The 23589-nt window shown below is 41.6% G+C and overlaps 3 protein-coding genes across 7 annotated transcripts in view; 1 reads left to right on the forward strand and 2 right to left on the reverse strand.

The window, feature by feature from the left end:
* LOC5510516 (valine--tRNA ligase) overlaps positions 1 to 13599 on the reverse strand; it is a 53198-nt gene extending 39599 nt beyond the window's left edge. The window contains exons 1-12 of the mRNA XM_032379648.2: positions 13220 to 13599; positions 12574 to 12652; positions 11816 to 11916; positions 11081 to 11208; positions 10527 to 10593; positions 10048 to 10145; positions 5207 to 5288; positions 4910 to 5029; positions 3952 to 4149; positions 3628 to 3718; positions 2488 to 2630; positions 1899 to 2002 (exon numbers count right to left, since the gene is read on the reverse strand). Of these exons, the coding sequence (XP_032235539.1) occupies positions 1899 to 2002; positions 2488 to 2630; positions 3628 to 3718; positions 3952 to 4149; positions 4910 to 5029; positions 5207 to 5288; positions 10048 to 10145; positions 10527 to 10593; positions 11081 to 11208; positions 11816 to 11916; positions 12574 to 12652; positions 13220 to 13516 (1508 nt within the window). The 5' untranslated portion in view covers positions 13517 to 13599. The remainder of the gene's footprint in view (positions 1 to 1898; positions 2003 to 2487; positions 2631 to 3627; positions 3719 to 3951; positions 4150 to 4909; positions 5030 to 5206; positions 5289 to 10047; positions 10146 to 10526; positions 10594 to 11080; positions 11209 to 11815; positions 11917 to 12573; positions 12653 to 13219) is intronic.
* Positions 13600 to 13788: 189 nt separating this feature from the next.
* On the forward strand, positions 13789 to 21156 carry LOC5509381 (prostaglandin E synthase 2). Of its 2 annotated transcripts, XM_048730953.1 has the most exons (5): positions 13789 to 14254; positions 16946 to 17139; positions 18993 to 19193; positions 20226 to 20340; positions 20480 to 21156. In XM_048730953.1, the coding sequence occupies exons 1-5, from the start codon at positions 13799 to 13801 to the stop codon at positions 20621 to 20623; spliced, it is 1110 nt and encodes a 369-aa protein (XP_048586910.1). In that variant the 5' UTR covers positions 13789 to 13798; the 3' UTR covers positions 20624 to 21156. The 2 variants fall into 2 exon arrangements, with proteins under 2 accessions (XP_048586910.1, XP_048586911.1); XM_048730954.1 differs by lacking the exons at positions 20226 to 20340; positions 20480 to 21156 and adding an exon at positions 19349 to 19926.
* A 1013-nt stretch (positions 21157 to 22169) lies between these two features.
* LOC5509397 (patatin-like phospholipase domain-containing protein 7) overlaps positions 22170 to 23589 on the reverse strand; it is a 54289-nt gene continuing 52869 nt past the window's right edge. For all 4 annotated transcript variants that reach the window (XM_032378292.2, XM_032378291.2, XM_032378293.2 and 1 more), the window contains one exon: positions 22170 to 22780. In XM_032378292.2, coding sequence (XP_032234183.2) covers positions 22715 to 22780 — 66 coding nt within the window. In that variant the 3' untranslated portion in view covers positions 22170 to 22714. The remainder of the gene's footprint in view (positions 22781 to 23589) is intronic.

Consider the following 23589-nt stretch of genomic DNA (forward strand, 5'->3'; position numbering starts at 1 on the left):
AACCGTATACTGGTTCTGTTTCTCGAACTTGTCAATCTGTTTTAGTGAGACGGGGAACTCTATCCCTGACCAGTCGAATTTCTCAGAGTTCTCTATCATTTGTTTACTGAACCTTTGAGGATCTTTCTCCCTAGGATACACAGCAGAGGTTACTGCCCACTTGAAACATTCGTGATCATTCTCGTTCTTAACATTGATGATCGCCTTCTTAGACGCTAGTTTCGGCGGCAGCGGAATATAGGAAGACCCAGAAAGCGGTTCAAAGGGATCTATGTTGATGTCAAAGTATTCCACTTGGTCAAACTGCCATCCGGAGCCTTGCTTCTGGAACAGCTCAACTAATCCGAGTAAATAATTTGTCATCGTATCGAACAAATCAGAGAGATCAGTCGACTCTGTCACAATCTCGGGCTTCTCTGTATGAAAATATCCCAGTTCTTCTTCGATCTGAGCTGTAGCCGGATCCTCTTTTATAAACCCGCAAGTAAAGATAAACTTCACTTTGATAGGCTTTTTTTGTCGACTGATGAGCTCTAAGACTTTCGGTTTGATTCTGGCGATGAATGTCTTGGGGTCGTAACCTCTCTGCCCGGCTATTCCGTGGGTTTTAAGATACCCCTTCAACGCCGTCTGTTGTTCCTTGGGTGTGAAGCGATCTTCCACCTCCTCGTGTAGACGCTTAATCCTCTCCTTCAGACGTTCGACCCGTTTATCTGCAGCCTCTTTGACGGTCTTTTTGACGGGCTCGGGGACATAAGATAGTATCCAATCCGCAAACTTGTCTAACTCGCTCTTGATCAAGTTGGCCGCCCTGTTTGCAAAATGCTTGAGTGATTGGACGCGGGAACTCCGTGGGGGTTGGGAGGGTTTTAGAATAGGGACATTAATCTCAGGTATCGGGCCGTCGAGAATACTCTCCGACGTGTTGGACGGGGTAATGCGGGGTGGTCGTGGCAGCCCTTTGACAAGTTTGGGTAAAGGAACCCGTCGGGGTGGTGGTGGTGGTGACGTGCTGGTCAGCGCCCCGACGAGCTCGTCTCTCCGCATCCAGTAATATCTTGGGATACCCCGCTCCTTGGCGAGGGCTTTCAGATCTTTCACCTTCAGGTTCTCCATTTCTATCAAACCAGTCATGTCTTTAAACCACTTTTCAAAAGCTTTTTTAGATGTGAAGCTTAGAGGCTAGCCTCCCGAGCTCCCCCTAGGTGCGACACGTGACAAAGTGATTGACAGGTGGGCTTGACTATCACGTGACAAAGTGATTGACAGGTTTTTGACAAAGTGATTGATAGGTTCTTGACAAAATGATTGACAGGTTTTTTACAAAGTGATTGACAGGTGGGCGTGGCTATCACATAACAAAGTGATTGACAGGTTTTTGACAAAGTGATTGACAGGTGGGCTTGGCCGTCACGTGACAAAGTGATTGACAGGTTTTTTACAAAGTGATTGACAGGTGGGCTTGGCTATCACGTGACAAAGTGATTGACAGGTGGGCTTGGCTATCACGTGACAAAGTGATTGACAGGTGGGCTTGGTCGTGCGAGAGATCTCTGGCAAACTCGCGCATGCGCAGGTCGCGAGGCTTGGCGGAGGTGTGCGGAGACTTTTGCGCCACTTTTGGAATGAAATTTGGGGAGATCAAAAAGTTGCGCCAGCTGCGCCAAAACCCTACTACTTACCTGCATGTTGGTACGACCATGGGGTTGTCCTCCGTTTTCACATAGAGTCCTTTTGCCTCTAGGGCAGTCCAAATGTCCTTTTTATAGCCAGTGTGAACGCAGTCTTACCTGCATGTTGGTACGACCATGGGGTTGTCCTCCGTTTTCACATAGAGTCCTTTTGCCTCTAGGGCAGTCCAAATGTCCTTTTTATAGCCAGTGTGAACGCAGTCTTACCTGCATGTTGGTACGACCATGGGGTTGTCCTCTGTTTTCACATAGAGTCCTTTTGCCTCAAGGGCAGTCTGGATGTCCTTTCTTGCGCTGAATCGCTTGAGTCCCTGAAATGTGGAGAGCATCCGGGTTACAATCACAGACACTATTATAAAAACAATAAATATAGCAATCCCTGTATAATCCACCGGACGAATCTCTCTCTGTAACCTTTAGGGAGACACGAGAAGGAAGAGATGACGAAGATTCGAACAACATTTTTATGTGCATCTCCATTTCGTCTTTTTCTTAAAAAATTAATAACTTGTGCAAAAGCTATTGATTATTGGAGTCTATTTCCACAGGGGATAAAAAGCGGTGACAAAGATATAAAGAAATAAAGAACAAATATCTGAACACCACAGGTTGATATACTATATTGTATAAAATCGCTAATAATTTACACGTTTCAGTATTCAATGATGAACAAATAGCAGATGAATGATTGAGTGATAAGTATTTTCCCGCCTTGCAACATTAAGTTCCCGGGTATTCGAGCGCGGCTCATACCAAATATGGTTTTTGGCGCGTGGGTGTTGTTTATAACTCGTACCACAAAGGATTTGAAGTGTTGGTGGAAGTCGCCGACGTCCCGGATAAAGCCGTTGTCGTCCATCATGGTGATGAATGGTAGGTCGTGCCTCTGGCCAACGGCATAGTCATTGTGATCATGAGCAGGCGTGATTTTCACAGCACCTTTTACAATAATAAAAGAAAAGTTTAACTGCAGCTAAAATATTCTTTGCCGATGATTTCTAACAGCTAAATTGCATTTTGGCTTCCTTCACACAGGATCATTTTTATTACCCTAGGCACCAGAGAAGCTCCAAGAGAAGCTTGGAGCTCGAGCCTCTGGTATCCAGGGTGCGTTTTTATTGGCTACTACCGAAATTGTTTTCAATCACGCCATCTCTCCACAAGGCACAAAGTCACAGTAAAGACAGAAAATATTTTAGTCCCCTTTTCGCAGACCAGGGCTAACCGAATAGAGACGACTGACAACAATACGAAAACCCGCGTAAAAAAATGTTGAAAAACCTTGCATAGCGGGAGGTACGGATCGTCTTTGGAATCGCACATTCTAAGGCGATAGGTGTAAATTCAAAAGACTGATAAACCAACACAGAAAGTCGTACGAGTGACAAAACTGCACACAATGCAAGCCCCTCTGTTCCAACAGCCCATAATATTACCTGTTCCAACAGCCCATAATATTACCTGTTCCAACAGCCCATAATATTACCTGTTCCAACAGCCCATAATATTACCTGTTCCAACAGCCCATAATATTACCTGTTCCAACAGCCCATAAAATTACCTGTTCCAACAGCCCATAATATTACCTGTTCCAACAGCCCATAATATTACCTGTTCCAACAGCCCATAATATTACCTGTTCCAACAGCCCATAATATTACCTGTTCCAACAGCCCATAATATTACCTGTTCCAACAGCCCATAATATTACCTGTTCCAACAGCCCATAATATTACCTGTTCCAACAGCCCATAATATTACCTGTTCCAACAGCCCATAATATTACCTGTTCCAACAGCCCATAAAATTACCTGTTCCAACAGCCCATAATATTACCTGTTCCAACAGCCCATAATATTACCTGTTCCAACAGCCCATAATATTACCTGTTCCAACAGCCCATAATATTACCTGTTCCAATAGCCCATAACATTACCTGTTCCAAATGCAGGGTCCACCATGTCATCACACACGATCTTGAGCCGCCTGTTGCAGAAAGGATGGACAGCGTACTTCCCGTGTAGATGCTAACAACAAAAGCAATTCGTTTATCAAGTCGGCCGAGTTTCCATCGATGGAGGAACAAAATTTGGGCAAAAAAGACAGCGATGAGAACAAAAAAGTTAAATATGTAACATATATCGCCCACAAAAATAAAATTTCTGCGCGAAGGAAGTGGAGGACTGCCCCCCTGGATCCGCCCCCCTGGATGCGCCCTTGCTGCATAAGCAACAAAAATGTGATATAGTAGCATACGTACCTTGTATCTTGCATCATCCGGGTGCACGGCGATGCCAGTATCTCCCAACATGGTCTCTAGACGGGTCGTGGCTACTATCAGCTTCTCGGCCGAATCCTCCACAGGGTACGAGAAATGAACCAGGACTCCAAACTCCACCTTGTGGTCATAGCCAGGAACAGTCAGCATTGTCCGGCCAGTCAACTCTTTCTTGTCCACCTAAAAATGACAAAGCAATGCAGTGGAACTCTGTTAACATGTACCCTCAAAGCAAACCATTTCAGAGTTAGCGAGGAGTTTGAGTTAATCAAGTAGAAATGAATGAATGGGAAAAAGTCGGATATTTGGGGGTATGGAATTACAGTAGGCCCATTATTGTCCTAGGCTGTTAGACCTCCCTCTGGAGTCTTTAGATACATAAATAGTATGATATGATTTCTTCAGTTTTGTTTTGTTTTAATGTTTAATGAAATTCTCGGAGAAATGCGGTTTTGACATTTTTACGAAATTGAAAATGATTTTGCACCTAAATCGCAAAATCTCGCGAAATATGCCGATCCTTTTTTTGCGAAATTAAGTGCCCGCGAATTAAAGTAACAATATGGTAACCAATAGTAACTGGAGATTGTCAAGAATTATCCTCTTTGTAAAAATATTATGCTACCCGGAACTAGGAAACGGCACAAAACGAGAGAGAGAGTTCATTCTTTGGTGTTTTTCCGATTTGCGTTTTTCATCAGTACGTTATCTTGACGTATTAGAAATATAATTTCGAGGTGAAAGACCGTGATTCAAAATTCACGAGTATATGTAACGAGCATTCGCCACCGTGGCGAACGTATTTAGTAATAGAATTTGCCACATGGTGAAGAAACTCGCATTTCGCGAAGGGGCGAGCGGCGAGCGCTAGCGCGCACGGACATAGCTTTGACTGTTATTATTCTTTGGGTAAATGATGTGCAAGCATCCTGTAACAAACCTCAATATCTGAAATAGCTGAGTTGAGAGTACATGACCAATTCACTAGCCGCTTGCTTCTGTAGATGAGTCCTTCTTCGTGCAGGCGCACAAATGCTTCTGTTACGGCAGTGCAAAGTTTCTACAACAAAGGATCCGAGATACTTATCCAACTGATAATATTTCTGAGTACCATGCACTTTGTAAGTATCCTGTCATACCTTTCCAACATAGGAAACGGACACTTTTACCCCATCCTTTCATTAGTTTTAATTTTCAGAGATGATTGTGTCAATTGCAAAACCGCTATTTTACTCACAGGATCCATAGTGAAGCAAGCTCTTTCCCAATCAACCGAGATGCCCATTCTTTTCTGCTGGTTATAGATAGTATCTCCCTTCCTACAGATAACAGGAAATGTAACGCAACGTAATGTAACTAAAGCAATGTAACCAATCAAGTTACTCAACACCCATGGTATGCACTTATGCCTTGATATCTTTTTTTTTCTCACAAAACGTACTAACACTTCTTCTCCTGATACATTTTTTTTAACAAACAGCTACTTAAAACACCTTGTTCTGGGAATATGAAGAAGAAATGCAGGTGAAAAACAGTACAGATTTTTGTAGAAGACAAGACAAGAGTGTCAAGGTCAGATAAATTATATATTTTTTATATTATTCCTGTCCCAGTAGCCAGTACCCATGGCTATGGCCTGCCGTCTGGAGCAGACCCAATTACAGGGCACACTGATAGGATGAACAATTTCTGTACGAATTGTTACCAGTAGTATTTATGTAATTATTTATTGTGTGCTCATTGTGCTGATTGCCCTGTTATTCAGGTTTAACCTGCAATAGGGTTAATAAATGGATTATCATATCATAAAAAGGTATGTTCGTTAGAACTGTCCACTTCCTGATCTATCTACAATAATCCACCAAAAAAAGACACACAACAACTGCCTACTAGACTGCTTTGTTTAGAAAAGACACACAACAACTGCCTACTAGACTGTTTTGTTTAGAAAAGACACACAACAACTGTCTACTAGACTGTAGACTGTTTTGTTTAGAAAAGACACACAACAACTGCCTACTAGACTGTAGACTGTTTTGTTTAGAAAAGACACACAACAACTGCCTACTAGACTGTTTTGTTTAGAAAAGACACACAACAACTGCCTACTAGACTGTTTTGTTAAGAAAAGACACACAACAACTGCCTACTAGACTGTTTTGTTTAGAAAAGACACACAACAACTGCCTACTAGACTGTTTTGTTTAGAAAAGAAACACAACAACTGTCTACTAGACTGTTTTGTTAAGAAAAGACACACAACAACTGCCTACTAGACTGTTTTGTTTAGAAAAGACACACAACAACTGCCTACTAGACTGTTTTGTTAAAGAAAAGACACACAACAACTGTCTACTAGACTGTAGACTGTTTTGTTTAGAAAAGACACACAACAACTGCCTACTAGACTGTAGACTGTTTTGTTTAGAAAAGACACACAACAACTGCCTACTAGACTGTTTTGTTTAGAAAAGACACACAACAACTGCCTACTAGACTGTAGACTGTTTTGTTTAGAAAAGACACACAACAACTGCCTACTAGACTGTTTTGTTTAGAAAAGACACACAACAACTGCCTACTAGACTGTTTTGTTTAGAAAAGACACACAACAACTGCCTACTAGACTGTTTTGTTTAGAAAAGACACACAACAACCGCCTACTAGACTGTTTTGTTTAGAAAAGACACACAACAACCGCCTACTAGACTGTTTTGTTTAGAAAAGACACACAACAACTGCCTACTAGACTGTTTTGTTTAGAAAAGACACACAACAACTGCCTACTAGACTGTAGACTGTTTTGTTTAGAAAAGACACACAACAACTGCCTACTAGACTGTAGACTGTTTTGTTTAGAAAAGACACACAACAACTGCCTACTAGACTGTTTTGTTTAGAAAAGACACACAACAACTGTCTACTAGACTCTAGACTGTTTTGTTTAGAAAAGACACACAACAACTGCCTACTAGACTGTTTTGTTTAGAAAAGACACACAACAACCGCCTACTAGACTGTTTTGTTTAGAAAAGACACACAACAACTGCCTACTAGACTGTAGACTGTTTTGTTTAGAAAAGACACACAACAACTGCCTACTAGACTGTTTTGTTTAGAAAAGACACACAACAACTGCCTACTAGACTGTAGACTGTTTTGTTTAGAAAAGACACACAACAACTGCCTACTAGACTGTAGACTGTTTTGTTTAGAAAAGACACACAACAACTGCCTACTAGACTCTAGACTGTTTTGTTTAGAAAAGACACACAACAACTGCCTACTAGACTGTTTTGTTTAGAAAAAACACACAACAACTGTCTACTAGACTGCTTTGTTTAGAAAAGACACACAACAACTGCCTACTAGACTGTAGACTGTTTTGTTTAGAAAAGACACACAAAAACTGCCTACTAGACTGTTTTGTTAAAGAAAAGACACACAACAACTGTCTACTAGACTGTAGACTGTTTTGTTTAGAAAAGACACACAACAATTGCCTACTAGACTGTAGACTGTTTTGTTTAGAAAAGACACACAACAACTGCCTACTAGACTGTTTTGTTTAGAAAAGACACACAACAACTGCCTACTAGACTGTAGACTGTTTTGTTTAGAAAAGACACACAACAACTGCCTACTAGACTGTTTTGTTTAGAAAAGACACACAACAACTGCCTACTAGACTGTAGACTGTTTTGTTTAGAAAAGACACACAACAACTGCCTACTAGACTGTTTTGTTTAGAAAAGACACACAACAACTGCCTACTAGACTGTAGACTGTTTTGTTTAGAAAAGACACACAAAAACTGCCTACTAGACTGTAGACTGTTTTGTTTAGAAAAGACACACAACAACTGCCCACTAGACTGTAGACTGTTTTGTTTAGAAAAGACACACAACAACTGCCTACTAGACTGTTTTGTTTAGAAAAGACACACAACAACTGCCCACTAGACTGTTTTGTTAAGAAAAGACACACAACAACTGCCTACTAGACTGTTTTGTTTAGAAAAGACACACAACAACTGCCTACTAGACTGTTTTGTTTAGAAAAGACACACAACAACTGCCTACTAGACTGTTTTGTTTAGAAAAGACACACAACAACTGCCTACTAGACTGTTTTGTTTAGAAAAGACACACAACAACTGTCTACTAGACTGTAGACTGCTTTGTTTAGAAAAGACACACAACAACCGCCTACTAGACTGTTTTGTTTAGAAAAGACACACAACAACTGTCTACTAGACTGTAGACTGTTTTGTTTAGAAAAGACACACAACAACTGCCTACTAGACTGTTTTGTTTAGAAAAGACACACAACAACTGCCTACTAGACTGTTTTGTTTAGAAAAGACACACAACAACTGCCTACTAGACTGTTTTGTTTAGAAAAGACACACAACAACTGTCTACTAGACTGTAGACTGTTTTGTTTAGAAAAGACACACAACAACCGCCTACTAGACTGTTTTGTTTAGAAAAGACACACAACAACTGTCTACTAGACTGTAGACTGTTTTGTTTAGAAAAGACACACAACAACTGCCTACTAGACTCTAGACTGTTTTGTTTAGAAAAGACACACAACAACCGCCTACTAGACTGTTTTGTTTAGAAAAGACACACAACAACTGTCTACTAGACTGTAGACTGTTTTGTTTAGAAAAGACACACAACAACTGCCTACTAGACTGTAGACTGTTTTGTTTAGAAAAGACACACAAAAACTGCCTACTAGACTGTAGACTGTTTTGTTTAGAAAAGACACACAACAACTGCCTACTAGACTGTAGACTGTTTTGTTTAGAAAAGACACACAACAACTGGCTACTAGACTGTTTTGTTTAGAAAAGACACACAACAACTGCCTACTAGACTGTAGACTGTTTTGTTTAGAAAAGACACACAACAACTGCCTACTAGACTGTAGACTGTTTTGTTAAGAAAAGACACACAACAACTGCCTACTAGACTGTTTTGTTAAGAAAAGACACACAACAACTGTCTACTAGACTGTAGACTGTTTTGTTTAGAAAAGACACACAACAACTGCCTACTAGACTGTTTTGTTAAAGAAAAGACACACAACAACCGCCTACTAGACTGTTTTGTTTAGAAAAGACACACAACAACTGTCTACTAGACTGTTTTGTTTAGAAAAGACACACAACAACTGCCTACTAGACTGTTTTGTTTAGAAAAGACACACAACAACTGCCTACTAGACTGTTTTGTTTAGAAAAGACACACAACAACTGCCCACTAGACTGTTTTGGTTAGAAAAGACACACAACAACTGCCTACTAGACTGTTTTGTTAAGAAAAGACACACAACAACTGCCCACTAGACTGTTTTGTTTAGAAAAGACACACAACAACTGCCCACTAGACTGTAGACTGTTTTGTTTAGAAAAGACACACAACAACTGCCTACTAGACTGTTTTGTTTAGAAAAGACACACAACAACTGCCCACTAGACTGTTTTGTTAAGAAAAGACACACAACAACTGCCCACTAGACTGTTTTGTTTAGAAAAGACACACAACAACTGCCCACTAGACTGTTTTGGTTAGAAAAGACACACAACAACTGCCTACTAGACTGTTTTGTTTAGAAAAGACACACAACAACTGCCCACTAGACTGTTTTGTTTAGAAAAGACACACAACAACTGCCCACTAGACTGTTTTGTTTAGAAAAGACACACAACAACTGCCCACTAGACTGTTTTGTTTAGAAAAGACACACAACAACTGCCTACTAGACTGTAGACTGTTTTGTTTAGAAAAGACACACAACAACTGCCTACTAGACTGTTTTGTTTAGAAAAGACACACAACAACTGTCTACTAGACTGTTTTGTTTAGACACGACACACAACAACTGCCTACTAGACTGTTTTGTTTAGACACGACACACAACAACTGCCTACTAGACTGTTTTGGTTAGAAAAGACACACAACAACTGCCTACTAGACTCTAGACTGTTTTGTTTAGAAAAGACACACAACAACTGCCTACTAGACTCTAGACTGTTTTGTTTAGAAAAGACAAGATCAAGCTTACTCATTTTTCCATTTCCAGATTTCTTCAACAAACTTTTCTCTGCCAAGGTCATGCCTTGACAAGCCTCTCTCTCTCATCAGTTTTTTCTCAACTACAACCTGCGACACAACAATTTTATCATTGCTTTATATTATTTTCTTGATAATCCATTGAAACCCTGATAACTTGAAAACAACACAAACTCCCTGCTATACAAACAAACAATTTTGTTGGTCATTTCTATTTTGGATAACTCAATCTTTTTGACAAGTTTAAATTGTTTTTTTTTTGTCTTCCTGAGTTTCATGATAACAGAGTTTATAAGTCGTCTATGGCAAATAATATCCAGGATTTATTTTTATGTAAGTACACAGCACTACTTTTTTCCAGATATATGTAGTCCATGCAACGAACAACACCAGCTATTCAATATTTGAATTCTACTGTAGTTACTGTAACTGGTTGGTTTTGAATCTCAACAAGATTGTCCATGATAATACCTGGGTGGCGATGCCAGCATGATCACAACCTGGGTTCCATAATGTCATCTTTCCTGACTGGCGGTTCCTAGAAACAATAGAAAATATTGGTTTCCTATGCACTCTTGCTTTTGGTTTTAATGGGCATTCTGTCAGACCAAATGTGATGTGTTACATGGCAAATCCCTCTTACATATGAGTGTTTTCTTGAAATAACACATTTCTGCCCTATGATAGTTCTCTTGTGAGTTGGTTTTGTCATGTTTTGTTCCATTTTGTTGAAATTGTAATATTTACATTTATTTCTGAGAATTACCATCCCCTCAATATAAACCCTTGTTCCAAAGAATCCACCAAATGATTGATTGATTCCAGGTCTTCCTCAACACAAGTGCCTACAGAAACAGGTGGCTAAACCGCCTTTCCTGTATAAACAGGTCTTCCTCTGCATTAAGGATCCACCTGGGCAACCAGGCTTGGGTGAATTACTATACCTTAAGAGAGTCATTCACCACATAACCTATTAATGGTGACATAGACGGTAAAACTATTTTACACATTGCAAACATAAATACCATCTCGTGAGGCAGTCCTCCACAGCATTTGTCAAAGCATGACCAAGATGAAGAGAGCCGGTCACATTTGGAGGAGGGATACACATCATAAACATGTTGTCTGAGCCAATTTTCTTCAGATTATCATGCTACAAAAATAAGATCAGATAGTGAGTTTCAACTTTAGCCATTTTAAAAGTAACTTATCCCTGTATGGTACTGTTTTGACAACAACCTTTTTATTAATGTATTTTTCAAAACTCTTTAAAAACCACACTGCATGGAAAACACACTGTCATTAGAAAGATTCCTTAGCTTGGACATGCTGCTTGGTAGGGTACAGTAGGTAGGGTTTCTTACTTGTCCTATACAGGGTATATACAGTAATTTTATATTTAAAATTATCTATCCTAAACAGTGTGTATATGTTTCTAGCCCCTCTGTCCTAAACAGGGTTCTGATTTTATTATTTTCTGTTCACATGAATTGCCAATTGTAGAATGCCATCAAGTCTTTTCGCATGAGGTTTCCAAGGTTCCCTGGCATTCTGTGATCATAAATATGGGCTGTTGTCCTGAACAAGTTATGGGTTACAGACCCTTGGGGCACCCCTATATGCACCCCTACACGTATACACACCCCTAAATGCACCAAAACAGGGTTAGGAATAGAACACGTGTTAGTAGTGTACATCCCCCCTCTCCAGGTTTCTATGGACCCATGGGTGACATCTTGAAGGGTTGACATTACCGGTACCTGGTATTCAGGCTTGAAAAAGTTTTGTTTCTCCCACCATGCATACCATGCCGCTTCAACATACGTCGGGCTGTAACTATCAGGCATGCTACCTGAAACATCTAACACACAAAACACACATTTGCCAAAAAAGTAAATACTTTGTGATCAACCCAATTTAAAAAAAAAAAATTAATAAAAGTAATACAGATTAATCTTCCATTGAGGAAAGGAGTAAGGAATAAGCCTTTTTTGAATAAATGAAAACTTGAGGCAATAAAATTATGGACGGAGGTGCTAACCTTTATTTCCTCCATTCCCCTCACCCCTCCCCCTACCATCACCATCATTCAAAAACACTTCGCATGAGTGGAGGCATAAATAGTGCAGTGTTAGTGTCTCTAATATAAACAAAAAATGAAAGTAAAAAACTGTTAATGTAAATGGTGTAAAAGAGGCTGCTCTGAAAATGCCAAGGGCGCAGGACATTCAGTTTGCCTTATACCAATAGGGAGACTGTTCCAATGCAGGACATTCAGTTTGCCTTATACCAATAGGGAGACTGTTCCATAGGCAGATTGCAGAATTGGAAAAAGGAGCTCCCTTTTTCTTTCTCCCTACTGAGTTTTGAGCAGCATAGATTTAAGTCGGTATAGCAGGTGGTTCTTCTATTTACAGAGCTAATAAGAGTGAGATGGATGCTTAAAAATTATGGAAATTATCATTTGCTTGTTAGTGATACCTAGTTATTTCTTATTGGTTTCCAGTATATCACTAACCTTTTTTCTCTCCTGGAGCTGTGTCTTTATCGTACACAAAAACCTTTTTAGTTGTTTCCTTCTTTTTTTTCTCTTTTTTCTGATTAAAAAAGGGGACAAAAAAGTGTTATTCAATATTAAGTCACCAATTATAATCACTAAGCAAATTTGATTATCAGTCTTCAAATTTGTCCTAAATAGCCCTTGACAGCCACACCTCTGTGGTAGGTTTTACACTGGAAAATCAATTCTATGATGAAATTTCATAATAAACAAATTTCCCAAATTTAAAAAAAATATATATATTGCAATAGCTTTCCCAAATACGCCGATGGAAATGGATGCTTGAACACTTGGTACTTTGAAAGGATGAAAAAAGGGCAGCTGACAGAGCCCCTTAATCAGCATCAATCATCAATGTATTGATTAATTCAAAAAATGGACAATATTAGTATACATTTTTCTCTACATCTTAAAAGTGGGTAAATAAAGAGATGGGGAAAATTGAAAAAACTGTAGATTTAAAAGTAAAAGTAAAAAGTGGAAAAATAGAGGAATTACAGAAAAAAATGTTCATGTTACAGTGTGTATTTTTACGACACGTGACCATAACATTACATCAGCCAAATGGAAATACTGCTAACACCCTTTGATCACGCATATTCACCCCATTGTTGCTTTCCTTGCTATCAGATGTCATTTTCTGTTGCTTCTTGTTAAATTTATCTAGCTTAGCTTGTCTTTTCGCATCTTTTTTCAACTGAGAGGCAGTTTTCGCCGGTGCCTCTTCACTCGCCGGTGCAACATCCTTCGCTGTGTTTTCGGCGCCATTACTAGATGAAGAATCCATCGTACTAGTCCAGATCTTTGCAGAACGCTTTAGACTTAAATACTCTCTATTAAGAAATAAGTTATTTTTAACTAAATGGCGCAATTGTGGTGAAATAGCTTTCCAGTATTGCATGAATTTTAGGAGCAAAATTCATCCGCCATTGAGCACGTGCCCGCAAAGAAACAAGGGACACCACAGGTAGCCCAGCATTAATTTTTCTATAAAGAACAAATTGGTGACTTTGATAGTTTTTAGTTTTCGTATATCTATCTCCTATCATAGTATCCTCTTCATTGAAAAAAAAGGAAATAAGTAGTCAATTTTAATTAGTCCCTCATCGCAATATAATAAAATAGTTAAAGAGGTTGCTTGTGGTTCTTGAGCCCGCGATAAAAATCATTATGTAATTCCAATATGGCGGCCTACACAAGGCCGATGTCATCGTGTTTCTCTCGAGGCAGAAACCTCTTTAACAAATGCCCCTACAAAGAATTATCCTTCGTTACCAGAAGAAACAATGCAACCTTTTCACATGCAGCTAAAAATCGGAGCGTTTTACTTGGTGTTGGGGCTCTCGCAGGCATAAGTTTTGGAGTTTTGTATTCCTTGAAGACCCAGAGTCGTATTGCTCGCGAGATCGAACAGGAAAATTATTCATCTGAAAATTCAGCATCCAACGAAGCCTCGCATCAGCCAAAGATAACACTGTATCAGTACCAGACATGTCCTTTTTGCTGCAAAGTCAGGGCTTACTTAGAATATTTTGGAATTGATTACACTAAAGTTGAAGTTAACCCTCTGACAAGGAAAGAAATCGAGTTTTCTACAGAGTACAGGAAAGTGCCTATTGCTATCGTGGATGGGAAACAGGTGTGTTGCCTAGGCTGCTCCCAACATATTCAATCATTAGGATCGATAATCGATATCACTTAATAAATTACTGTAAGCAAGTCAAGCAATCGATAAAAAAACAGTTGAGTCAAGGGACGTCTTTTAAACATTTTGATAAAATCGATCATTATCGGTAATTATCAATAAATTGATGTGACAAGAATAAGTGAGTATGCGTTATTGCAAATCAACTAATCATTATTGAGTGACATATCATTTGAATTTTTTATCTATTCAAAATGCTGGGAGTTGTTTCAACGCCACTCTGTTGTGCCTGTTGTATGGTGTTGTGCATGTTGTATGGTAATGTGCCCGTTGTATGGTGTTGTGCCTGTTGTATGGTGTTGTGCCTGTGGTATGGTGTTGTGCCTGTTGTATGGTGTTGTGCCTGTTGTATGGTGTTGTGCCTGTTGTATGGTGTTGTGCCTGTTGTATGGTGTTGTGCCTGTTGTATGGTGTTGTGCCTGTTGTATGGTGTTGTGCCTGTTGTATGGTGTTGTGCATGTTGTATGGTAATGTGCCCGTTGTATGGTGTTGTGCCTGTGGTATGGTGTTGTGCCCGTTGTATGGTAATGTGCCCGTTGTATGGTGTTGTGCCTGTTGTATGGTGTTGTGCCTGTTGTATGGTGTTGTGCCTGTTGTATGGTGTTGTGCCTGTTGTATGGTGTTGTGCCTGTTGTATGGTGTTGTGCTTGTTGTATGGTGTTGTGACTGTTGTATGGTGTTGTGCTTGTTGTATGGTGTTGTGACTGTTGTATGGTGTTGTGCCTGTTGTATGGTGTTGTGCCTGTTGTATGGTGTTGTGCCTGTTGTATGGTGTTGAGCCTGTTGTATGGTGTTGTGCCTGTTGTATGGTGTTGTGCCTGTGGTATGGTGTTGTGCCTGTTGTATGGTGTTGTGCCTGTGGTATGGTGTTGTGCCTGTGGTATGGTGTTGTGCCTGTTGTATGGTGTTGTGCCTGTTGTATGGTGTTGTGCCTGTTGTATGGTGTTGTGCCTGTTGTATGGTGTTGTGCCTGTTGTATGGTGTTGTGCTTGTTGTATGGTGTTGTGCCTGTTGTATGGTGTTGTGCCTGTTGTATGGTGTTGTGCCCGTTGTATGGTGTTGTGCCTGTGGTATGGTGTTGTGCCTGTTGTATGGTGTTGTGCCTGTTGTATGGTGTTGTGCCCGTTGTATGGTGTTGTGCCCGTTGTATGGTGTTGTGCATGTTGTATGGTGTTGTGCCCGTTGTATGGTGTTGTGCATGTTGTATGGTGTTGTGCCCGTTGTATGGTGTTGTGCCTGTGGTATGGTGTTGTGCCTGTTGTATGGTGTTGTGCCTGTTGTATGGTGTTGTGCCTGTTGTATGGTGTTGTGCCCGTTGTATGGTGTTGTGCCTGTTGTATGGTGTTGTGCCTGTTGTATGGTGTTGTGCCTGTTGTATGGTGTTGTGCCTGTTGTATGGTGTTGTGCCTGTTGTATGGTGTTGTGCCTGTTGTATGTTGTTGTGCCTGTTGTATGGTGTTGTGCCTGTTGTATGGTGTTGTGCCTGTTGTATGGTGTTGTGCCCGTTGTATGGTGTTGTGCCCGTGGTATGGTGTTGTGCCTGTTGTATGGTGTTGTGCCCGTTGTATGGTGTTGTGCCCGTTGTATGGTGTTGTGCCTGTTGTATGGTGTTGTGCCCGTTGTATGGTGTTGTGCCTGTTGTATGGTGTTGTGCCCGTTGTATGGTGTTGTGCCTGTTGTATGGTGTTGTGCCTGTTGTATGGTGTTGTGCCTGTGGTATGGTGTTGTGCCCGTTGTATGGTGTTGTGCCCGTTGTATGGTGTTGTGCCTGTGGTATGGTGTTGTGCCTGTGGTATGGTGTTGTGCCTGTTGTATGGTGTTGTGCCTGTGGTATGGTGTTGTGCCTGTTGTATGGTGTTGTGCTTGTTGTATGGTGTTGTGCCTGTTGTATGGTGTTGTGCCTGTTGTATGGTGTTGTGCCTGTTGTATGGTGTTGTGCCTGTGGTATGGTGTTGTGCCTGTGGTATGGTGTTGTGCCCGTTGTATGGTGTTGTGACTGTTGTATGGTGTTGTGCCTGTTGTATGGTGTTGTGCCTGTGGTATGGTGTTGTGCCTGTGGTATGGTGGTGTGCCTGTGGTATGGTGTTGTGCCTGTTGTATGGTGTTGTGCCTGTTGTATGGTGTTGTGCCTGTTGTATGGTGTTGTGCCTGTGGTATGGTGTTGTGCCCGTGGTATGGTGTTGTGCCCGTTGTATGGTGTTGTGCCTGTTGTATGGTGTTGTGCCTGTTGTATGGTGTTGTGCATGTTGTATGGTGTTGTGCCTGTTGTATGGTGGTTCTTGCATCGGCTCCAAGGCTGGTCCCCCCAGTCTGCTAAGCTGCCAATCTTTCAAGAGTGGCTGGACAGGGGAATGCACAAACAACCGCAATTACCATTTTAAAGCTGTGTTCTGTGGTCAGACTTGAATCCTATAGCAGCAACATAGTATACCTTTGACACAACCAAATGCTATCTTCACCCTTTTAATTTAGAACCAAAGCATCAAGAAGGGTGGTTAGCTTTCAAAATCTTTTTATTTTAGATTATTTTTATTTAATGTACATTACATTAGATATCTGCTAAAATTGTCTTTGTCATCAAGTGGTTGAATAGTTAAATCACAATATTATTTTCTTACTATACAGATAAATGACTCTTCTGTGATCATAAGCACTCTGTATTCATCACAAGTCACGGGTCAGTCCCCTGAGACCATCCTTCCCTTTTACCCAGAGATGAAGTACAAGGATGAGAAAGGGAAGGAGAAAGTGGAGTATGCCAACAGACATGCAATCATGTACTTGGACCGAGTGGACAAGAAATTGCAGGAGAAGCTCATGTAAGGTCAAGGGGTGTGGCCAGAACTTGCCAAGGGGGTGCACAGGGAGTGGCCAGATATTGCCAGGGGGGTGCACAGGGTGTGGCCAGAACTTGCCAAGGGGTGCACAGGTCGTGGCCAGAACTTGCTAAGGGGGTGCACAGGGTGTGGCCAGAACTTGCTAAGGGGGTGCACAGGGTGTGGCCAGAACTTGCCAAAAGGGTGCACAGGGTGTGGCCAGAACTTGCCAAGAGGGGTGCACAGGGTGTGGCCAGAACTTGCCAAGGGGGGTGCACAGGGTGTGGCCAGAACTTGCCAAAAGGGTGCACAGGGTGTGGCCAGAACTTGCCAAGGGGGGTGCACAGGGTGTGGCCAGAACTTGCCAAGGGGGTGCACAGGGTGTGGCCAGAACTTGCCAAGGGGGTGCACAGGGTGTGGCCAGAACTTGCCAAGGGGGTGCACAGGGTGTGGCCAGAACTTGCTAAGGGGGTGCACAGGGTGTGGCCAGAACTTGCCAAGGGGGGTGCACAGGGTGTGGCCAGAACTTGCCAAGGAGGGTGCACAGGGTGTGGCCAGAACTTGCCAAGAGGGGTGCACAGGGTGTGGCCAGAACTTGCCAAGAGGGTGCACAGGGTGTGGCCAGAACTTGCCAAGGGGGGTGCACAGGGTGTGGCTAGAACTTGCCAAGGGGGTGCACAGGGTGTGGCCAGAACTTGCCAAGAGGGTGCACAGGGTGTGGCCAGAACTTGCCAAGGGGGGTGCACAGGGTGTGGCTAGGACTTGCCAAGGGGGTGCACAGGGTGTGGCTAGGACTCGCCAAGGGGGTGCACAGGTCGTGGCCAGAACTTGCCAAGGGGGTGCACAGGGTGTGGCCAGAACTTGCCAAGGGGGTGCACAGGGTGTGGCCAGAACTTGCCAAGGGGGTGCACAGGGTGTGGCCAGAACTTGCCAAGAGGGTGCACAGGGTGTGGCCAGAACTTGCCAAGGGAGTGCACAGGGTGTGGCCAGAACTTGCCAAGGGGGTGCACAGAGTGTGGCTAGGACTTGCCAAGGGGGTGCACAGGGTGTGGCCAGAACTTGCCAAGGGGGTGCACAGGGTGTGGCCAGAACTTGCCAAGGGGGTGCACAGGGTGTGGCCAGAACTTACCAAGAGGGTGCACAGGTCGTGGCCAGAACTTGCCAAGGGGGGTGCACAGGGTGTGGTTAGGACTTGCCAAGGGGGGTGCACAGGGTGTGGCCAGAACTTGCCAAGGGGGTGCACAGGGTGTGGCTAGGACTTGCCAAGGGGGGTGCACAGGGTGTGGTTAGGACTAACAAAGGGGGGTGCACAGGTCGTGGCTAGAACTTGCCAAGTGGGTGCACAGGATGTGGCTAGGACTCGCCAAGGGGGGTGCACAGGGTGTGGTAAGGACTAACAAAGGGGGGTGCACAGGGTGTGGTTAGGACTCGCCAAGGGGGGTGCACAGGGTGTGGTTAGGACTCACAAAGGGGGGTGCACAGGGTGTGGTTAGGACAAAACAAGGGGGTTGACAGGGGCATAGCCAGGATTAAGTCTGAAGACCTTTTAAATAATCCTGTTTAATTTTCCCCTAATAAAAAAATCCTTTAAGACTTACATAAAATATGCACTCACCTACTGTATGTACATATAACAGACAGAAATCAATTTGTCATTTTCCTGCATGTACCATACAGTTAGTTGGACAGCAAAGTCCTACTAGTCTGCTTTATGCAAGCTACTGTACACTGAAATCTATTTTCCTGTTTATCTTACTTATACGTACATAAGCAGAGATTGAGCTCTCACACTTTTAGATTGAGCCTTTGTATCAACAAACTGTGAAATTCACTTAATTGATGACGTTTGTTTTCAGGGAAGAGCGCAGATGGCGTGAGTGGGTGGATAAGACATTTGTTCACACTCTCTCCCCAAACATCTACCGCACAACAGCAGAAGCCATGCAAGCATTTGAATACTTCTCAAGTGTGGGAAACTTCAGCACTATGGAACGCTACTCTGTCCGTTATTTTGGTGCCTTCACGATGTACATCCTTGGAAAACATTTAAAGACGAGGTACAATAGTCATAATTCATTTTATATGTTATTTACCAGCTTTGAGGTCCATTTCGTGAAATACCGTGGCCGAGTTCAAGGCCGAGGTCACGGTATTTCACGATATGGACTGACCCTTAGCTGGGAAATAACATATTTATTTTTTTCCTCAATAGATATCCAACTTTGTTCACCTTACGGGCTTATGGTTGCACGAGGCGAGGTTTCGCTTCCTTTTGTTGATGTTTGTGAAGATTTTGTTTGCTTATGATCATCAATAAACTACATTTCTTATTTCCACACTACGCTTTTCATCACCCAGAAATACAAAACCTTCAAAGAAGACATTCTCTGAGTTTTGACCAACAATTTTGTAAAATAATTTAGTCAAAATTGATATGTCGTTCTCAACTCAAATTGATTGCAGAAATGTCTTCTTTCGCTTTAAATCCTCCACAGACGATAAGATATATTCACTAAAGAACTTCTCTTGAATGTGTATACATTAAGCTGGTTATGCAGAGACAATTTTCTGCCTTTTTTATCCCAAATAAACTTTCGGCAAACTTGAAATTGTTGCGCTTATTGCAAAATCATTATGGCGGGAAATTGTCAAAACACAGGGAGTTTGAAGCCGATTTTCCTTAAAGTCAATGATTCTAGATATGGTATCGGTATCGCGGGGTCCAGAGCAGAGGATACCGGACCTCACGAGAGCCATTCAGAGCACGCGATTTAATGGATACCGGACCCTGAAAAAAAATAAAAGTATATTATAAGTCATACAGTATGAGTACGGTATATCAGTTCATAAAAATAATTATATGAAGACATATTAAGTAATTACTGTAAAATGTTCATTCTAGACTTGTAACTAGGGATTCTTGTTAATGAATTGTAAAATCTTCTACCCCCCTCATAAAAACTCTGGCTACACACCCATACCTTTAAGGCATGATATCATTAACTAATGACCTCCTTCAAAATTGTGGAACTTACAGTATCTCTAAGATAACTGAATAAAGTTGTTTACAGTGCAATATTTCACATCAGGTACAGGTTAAAGGATGATGTACGAGAGTCTTTGTATGAGGAAGCGGAAAAATGGATGAAAGCGGTTGGTAAGAGGAAGTTCATGGGTGGAGCTTCTCCCAACCTTGCTGACCTGGTAAGGAGCTGTTTAAATTACTGGTTCAATATACTGACCACTACTCCCTTTCCCCTGACATGTCATTTTTGTCCTGTTTTCTGCTTGTGACTTGTGACTCGATTTGGTATATGACGTGTCATTATGTCTGGTTTTGCAGGCTGTGTATGGTGTGCTACATGGTTTAGAAGGTCTCGACATGCATAATGACTTAATGGCAAATACTACCATGAAACCCTGGTACGACCGCGTGAAGGAAGCAGTTGAGACTCATGCTGGAGCTGCAATGATGAATAAAACTTAATGCTAAAAACGAATGTGGAAACCTGGAAATGATTTTTTACAGACTGTTAGGAAACAACCACTTGATATTAACAAGTCACATGGTGTAAACTGAATTGCTGTTGTACATACTGTCAGGTGCTGACCATTTGATATCCACAAATACATGGTGTTAATCTGGATATGCAGACAGTTCGATATATGATTCACATGGTGTAAACCAGAAAATGGTTAGGGATCAAGATGGTCAACAGGGAAGTAATGATTTTCTCTCCTCAATATTTGCTTGCAGCAATATGGGTTCAATGCTTTTTGGAATTTCCCTGTGCCTGCTAGCCTAGGTTAGTTTGTTCGATTTTTTTAGGAACTGAAATGGCCAGTCCCTTATTGATAAAGTACCATTAGGTTGAAGGAAGAAATAAAATAAAGCTTTAGCGTAATATTTTCCCTGTAAAAATAGAAGTAAACAACAAGGGTTTGTATTTTTAATTGTAAAAAAGTGGATTGCTATTTATAATCCATGTAATTGAGAAATAATAGGTTCTACGACAAAAATATGACATGTGAATTTATGACAATATCCTTACCAAGTATATTGTGTGAGAATGTGGATAGACACTCCATCCCTGTTTTTCTTACTCTTGTGGTGGGAAGAGGGTCAGTAAGCAGCTTTTACAAGCTGCAATTTGATTGGGCAAATGAACAATATCCGCACCTTGACACAAAGAGCGAGAAGAATAGAGACAAAAGAACTCCTTTGTAGAACAAAGATAATAGGAGACAAAGCAGCTGCGTGCTTACTCTAGGAAAAAGGTCAAAGTTGGAGAATGTGGATAGACACTCCATCCCTGTTTCTCTTGCTCTTATGTGGTAGGAAGAAGGTCAAAGTTTGAGAATGTGGATAGACACTCCATCCCTGTTTCTCTTGCTCTTATGTGGTAGGAAGGAGGTCAAAGTTGAAGAATGTGGATAGACACTCCATCCCTGTTTCTCTTGCGCTTATGTGGTGGGAAGGTCAAAGTTGGAGAATGTGGATAGACACTCCATCCCTGTTTCTTTTGCTCTATGTGGGAGGAAGGAAGTCAAGGTGGGAGGGACCAAGGAGCACATAAACGCAACCACCCCACCCACCCAATGTAAAGGCCAGTACTCTCCTGTAACATCAAGCGCTAACAGCACATACTATGAGCGTAATAAGACAACGTTTTGTTTTCGTCCAGATCGGTAAAAAGTCTTCAAAGTTGAACACATAACATGAAAAGCTTTGCTGGAACCTTAAGGAAGTTGCTGGTGGTGTACTGTTTCCATGAGGGTAAGGGAGCCCTCTCTAGTTGCGCGCCAGCTTTTAAAATTTTTGCTTTTACCGGAAGTACGATTTTCTCAGGGGATCTTCCATAACCATGGAATTTAAATTGCTGGAACATCACGATTGTATGCAGAAATGGACACTGAAAGACCTTTTGTGGGACCTAAATAACTAGACTTTGGGGTCATTATTCCCTTCAGGTTTCTGTCAAGTGGACAAACTAGGGTTGACCGCTGACCGGTATTAGTAACGAGCACAACTCTTTGCATAAACCCAATCATTTAATTATATTACATTTTCACAAATTTCTTTAAAAATAATATACTCTTCCAAGCAAAAAAAAATGCACTCTTTTAGAAACCAAATTGTTACCACACAAAAGGAGACGCGAAAGGGCAATACCTAATAATGTCAGCCTTACAACCAAGGCTCATCCCGTTCTCTCTGTTTTATTCAACCTGTGACGTCACACTATCCCACCACAGGAAACCCAATCAGCATGCCAGGGACTAGACAGCTCTACTAAGAACATTCACTAAGCCATTACTAGGTACTGCATAGAGTGAACAAAGAGAGTGGGATTTCACGCTAGTCCCCTAAGTGATAGCTACTCTACCTGAAAATCATTACGTTTGAATATCAAACCAAGCGATGGCTATTACTTAGATCTGGGTATCGAACCCCCCCCCCCCCCCCCAAATGTTCCCAGGCAATGTCATCGTATTTGCATTCCCTGTTATACAAAAGCATCTCTCTCAACGTTCTTGTGGTGGCTGGGCAACATTGAATCAGTGAATCAGCTCGGGCTTACGGCGTTGAATCAGCTCGGATGACTTGAGGTCCTGTCCTCTTGCGCAGGTGAATATCGTCAGACTGTAGGGTTATCAAAAACAATCAAGTGAGTTAAAGTCCAACATAGCAAGGGTCATTATACGATCATTAGTCTTTGATCAGATATCTTAAAGTTTGTTTGTGTCCAACATAACAAGGGTTATTACCATCACTAGTCATTGATAAGATACCATAAAGTTAGTTGGTGCTCAACATAGCAAGGGTTATTACCATCACTAGTCATTGATAAGATACCATAAAGTTAGTTGGTGCTCAACATAGCAAGGGTTATTACCATCACTAGTCATTGATAAGATACCATAAAGTTAATTGGTGCTCAACATAGCAAGGGTTATTACCATCACTAGTCATTGATAAGATACCATAAAGTTAGTTGGTGCTCAACATAGCGAGGGTTATTACCATCACTAGTCATTGATAAGATACCATAAAGTTAGTTGGTGCTCAACATAGCGAGGGTTATTACCATCACTAGTCATTGATAAGATACCATAAAGTTAGTTGGTGCTCAACATAGCGAGGGTTATTACCATCACTAGTCATTGATAAGATACCATAAAGTTAGTTGGTGCTCAACATAGCGAGGGTTATTACCATCACTAGTCATTGGTAAGATACCATAAAGTTAGTTGGTGCTCAACATAGCCAGAGTTATTACCATCACTAGTCATTGGTAAGATACCATAAAGTTAGTTGGTGCTCAACATAGCGAGGGTTATTACCATCACTAGTCATTGATAAGATACCATAAAGTTAGCTGGTGCTCAACATAGCGAGGGTTATTACCATCACTTGTCATTGATAAGATACCATAAAGTTAGTTGGTGCTC

This window comes from Nematostella vectensis, chromosome 8, assembly GCF_932526225.1.
Source record: "Nematostella vectensis chromosome 8, jaNemVect1.1, whole genome shotgun sequence".
In the NCBI taxonomy this organism is placed as follows: Eukaryota; Metazoa; Cnidaria; class Anthozoa; order Actiniaria; family Edwardsiidae; genus Nematostella; species Nematostella vectensis.

Coding starts and splice junctions, on each gene's coding strand:
- LOC5509381 (XM_048730953.1), top strand. CDS start 13,799: ATGGCGGCCTACACAAGGCCGATGTCATCGTGTTTCTCTCGAGGCAGA. Junction 17,140..18,992: donor AAATTGCAGGAGAAGCTCAT/GTAAGGTCAAGG, acceptor GTTTGTTTTCAG/GGAAGAGCGCAGATGGCGTG. Junction 19,194..20,225: donor GGAAAACATTTAAAGACGAG/GTACAATAGTCA, acceptor ATTTCACATCAG/GTACAGGTTAAAGGATGATG.